The sequence below is a fragment of the Petaurus breviceps genome, unplaced genomic scaffold, assembly GCF_028583685.1.
Source record: "Petaurus breviceps papuanus isolate PSGF00001 unplaced genomic scaffold, PetGlider_PUasm1.0 85510, whole genome shotgun sequence".
Taxonomy (NCBI): Eukaryota; Metazoa; Chordata; class Mammalia; order Diprotodontia; family Petauridae; genus Petaurus; species Petaurus breviceps.
Window position 1 is genome coordinate 9,191 of NW_027186711.1, and position 2,974 is coordinate 12,164.

At 42.4% G+C, this 2,974-nt stretch overlaps 1 protein-coding gene across 1 annotated transcript; it reads left to right on the forward strand.

Annotated features, from left to right (window-relative positions):
• Positions 1 to 1,179: 1,179 nt before the first annotated feature.
• Positions 1,180 to 2,629, forward strand: LOC138176317 (EH domain-containing protein 3-like). The gene is made up of 2 exons (XM_069107121.1): positions 1,180 to 1,848; positions 2,363 to 2,629. Exons 1-2 carry the CDS (start codon positions 1,573 to 1,575, stop codon positions 2,612 to 2,614), a joined length of 528 nt encoding a protein of 175 aa, XP_068963222.1. The 5' UTR covers positions 1,180 to 1,572; the 3' UTR covers positions 2,615 to 2,629.
• Positions 2,630 to 2,974: the final 345 nt, after the last annotated feature.

Consider the following 2,974-nt stretch of genomic DNA (forward strand, 5'->3'; position numbering starts at 1 on the left):
CTAGACACCTAAATAATGTTTTTAAATGCATAAGATAAACGGGATCACAGAAGAAGCCAGTTATATCAAAATGCAGTTATCAAAATATTTTGGGAAAAAAAGTTTGTGGACCCCAGGTTAAGATCCTATATCCTCTGACAATAGCACCCCTAGTTTTTACCCTTGTTTTTCAGTTGTTTCAATCATGTCTAACTCTTCATGGCCCCGTTTAGGGTTTTCTTGCAAAGATATCAGAGTAATATTAGGTCTGCCATTTCCTTCTCCAGGTCGTTTTACAGATGAGGAAATTGAGGCAAACAAGATTAAGTGACTTGCCTGAGGTCATATAATTAGTGTGTGTCTGAGACCAGATTTGAGCTCAAGTCTTCCTGACTCCAGGCCCAGCATTCTACCCACTGAGCTACCTAGCTGCCTATCTAGCTGTGGCAAAATAGGGAGATGCAATTTAAAAAAAAAATATATATATATATATATATCCCAGGACTTGGAGACTAAAGACGTGAATTTGAATCCCAGTGGAACCAGTTGCTGGCTAAATGATCCTAGCTAAGTCATTTAAGCCTCAGAGCTTTATTTTCCTCATCTGTAAAATGGGAATAATTTTACAAAGAGGCAACATGGAATAAGGAATAGGGAGAACCAGCCTCGTAGTCAGAAAAAGGGTTCAAGTCTAGCCTCTGACTCATGCTAGCCCCATATGACCCTGGGCAAGTCGCTGGACTTCTTAGTACCCCTTTTTCTAGGGCTTTTAAGATGCAGAAGAGGGGTGTCTCTAAGTGGAGAGGAATTCACTCACCAGTCAAATGCCAGGGTCAATCTAAATAAATATGCTCCAAATATCTCAGGGGTTTTGTGAGGAATGTACTTTGTTACCTGTAAAGTACAACATAAGCCTAAGCTATCATCATAAATATTTTTTGGATGAACAAATATTTTCCTAGATAATTTTTAGGATTCAGTCTTTAAGTCAGTAGAACTTAGTTTCCTCTCTACAATTTAGTCTAGTCCACAGCTTGGGGTAAGGTGGCATAAGAGAAGAAACACTGCCTAAAGTCAAAAGACCTGGGCTCAAATCACCCCTCTGTTGCTTACTACCTATGTGACCTTGGTCAAGTCACTTCCCTCCTTGGGCCTCAGTTTCTTCATCTGCAAAATAAAGGGTTTAGAATAGTTGGTCTCCAAGGTCCCTTCCAACTCTAGCTCTCTGATCCTGTGTTCTTCTCTAAGAAGGATGTCAGATCAGCAAACAGATAAATCTAGAACTGGGAAGGAGTGCCACATTATTGACCTGTCATTATCGACCTTCCTGACTCCAGGTCTGACATGCTAACCCTTTGCTTGAATTGTTCCATTTTCTGACTTGGGTCCGTTTGCTCTTCCCTGATGCCAGACAAGTTCTTCTGTTCCTCTCCCTAACACCATCCTGACCCCACAGGTTATGACTTTGCCGCTGTCTTGGAATGGTTTGCGGAACGTGTGGACCGCATCATTCTGCTCTTTGATGCCCACAAACTGGACATCTCTGATGAGTTCTCTGAAGTCATCAAGGCTCTGAAGAACCATGAAGACAAGATGCGAGTGGTGTTGAACAAAGCTGACCAGATTGAAACACAGCAGCTGATGAGAGTATATGGGGCCCTCATGTGGTCTCTGGGAAAGATCGTCAACACCCCTGAAGTAATCCGGGTCTACATCGGCTCCTTTTGGTCCCACCCCCTGCTCATCCCAGACAACCGCAAGCTTTTTGAGGCTGAAGAACAGGACCTCTTCAGAGACATCCAGAGCCTACCCAGGAACGCAGCCCTTCGGAAACTCAATGACCTCATCAAGAGGGCACGACTGGCCAAGGCATGTCTCATTCCTTGGGGGAAACGAAGCTGGACATTGTGGGAGTGGGAATGGGCAACATGAGAGAATTGATAAAAGAGTGTAGGAGGACAGATCAGAGAGCTGTGGAGCCCTTCCCACATGGGTCATTGAGTATTGTTGGAATGAGGGCCTGCAGATTATTGCCTCAAAGAGAAATCAGGCAAGGCAAGACCTTGTAACCATCCATGCATTGATTTACTGGCACCATCTCTTTTTCTGTTCAGAGTTATGAAAAGTATTAGAAGCCAAGGCAAGCCAAGTATAAGGGAGGTGGGGAAAACAATTGACTTTTAGAAGAAGGGAATGTTTGGAAAGAGATGGGAGTAGAAATAAGCAAAGGTGAAAAGGATGTGTATATGTGTAGATAGATATAAATTTGTATAGCTAGATATAGATATATAATTTATATAGAGATAGCTCTATATAAATAGATTAATTTGTATCTATATTGAGAGAAAGATAGTCTTCATCCTTAATCTCTCTTGCTTCTTAGGTCCATGCTTATATCATTAGCTCTCTAAAGAAGGAGATGCCATCTGTTTTTGGGAAAGACAACAAGAAGAAAGAGCTAGTGAACAACCTGGGAGAGATTTATGGGCGGATTGAGCGGGAGCACCAGATCTCACCTGGGGATTTCCCCAACCTGAAGAAGATGCAGGTAAGTAGAGAATCTACTAGGGAGTCTCATATGAGCAGCCAATGTGGGAGATCCAAGAGAGCCAGGACAGCTGGACTCTGGCTCTAGGAGAGACTTGAAAGTATTATTGAGATTATATGGTGAAGGTTAAGTGTAAAAAACTAGCAGGGTCTCACAGAAGGGATCTGAATATAGAATCAGAAGGCCAGCTTTATAAATTAACCCTATACAGGGTTCGGGGTCAGAGATGTGGAACATAGACTTTTTCTGTCTTGAAGGGAATAGTATGTATGTGCCATCGTTGGGATTTCTGAGAACTCTAACCCTCAAGTAGGTGTGAGCATCCATGAACTTAGATGTCTTTGTGAAACCTAATATTCTCAGACTTTCTTTGGATGGAAGTTTGTTTCTCGATGCCTCAGTGTTGAAATCATAGCTCCTTGTGAAGTGGGTGAAATTATGGAAGCC

Coding starts and splice junctions, on each gene's coding strand:
- LOC138176317 (XM_069107121.1), top strand. CDS start 1,573: ATGCGAGTGGTGTTGAACAAAGCTGACCAGATTGAAACACAGCAGCTG. Junction 1,849..2,362: donor AGAGGGCACGACTGGCCAAG/GCATGTCTCATT, acceptor CTTGCTTCTTAG/GTCCATGCTTATATCATTAG.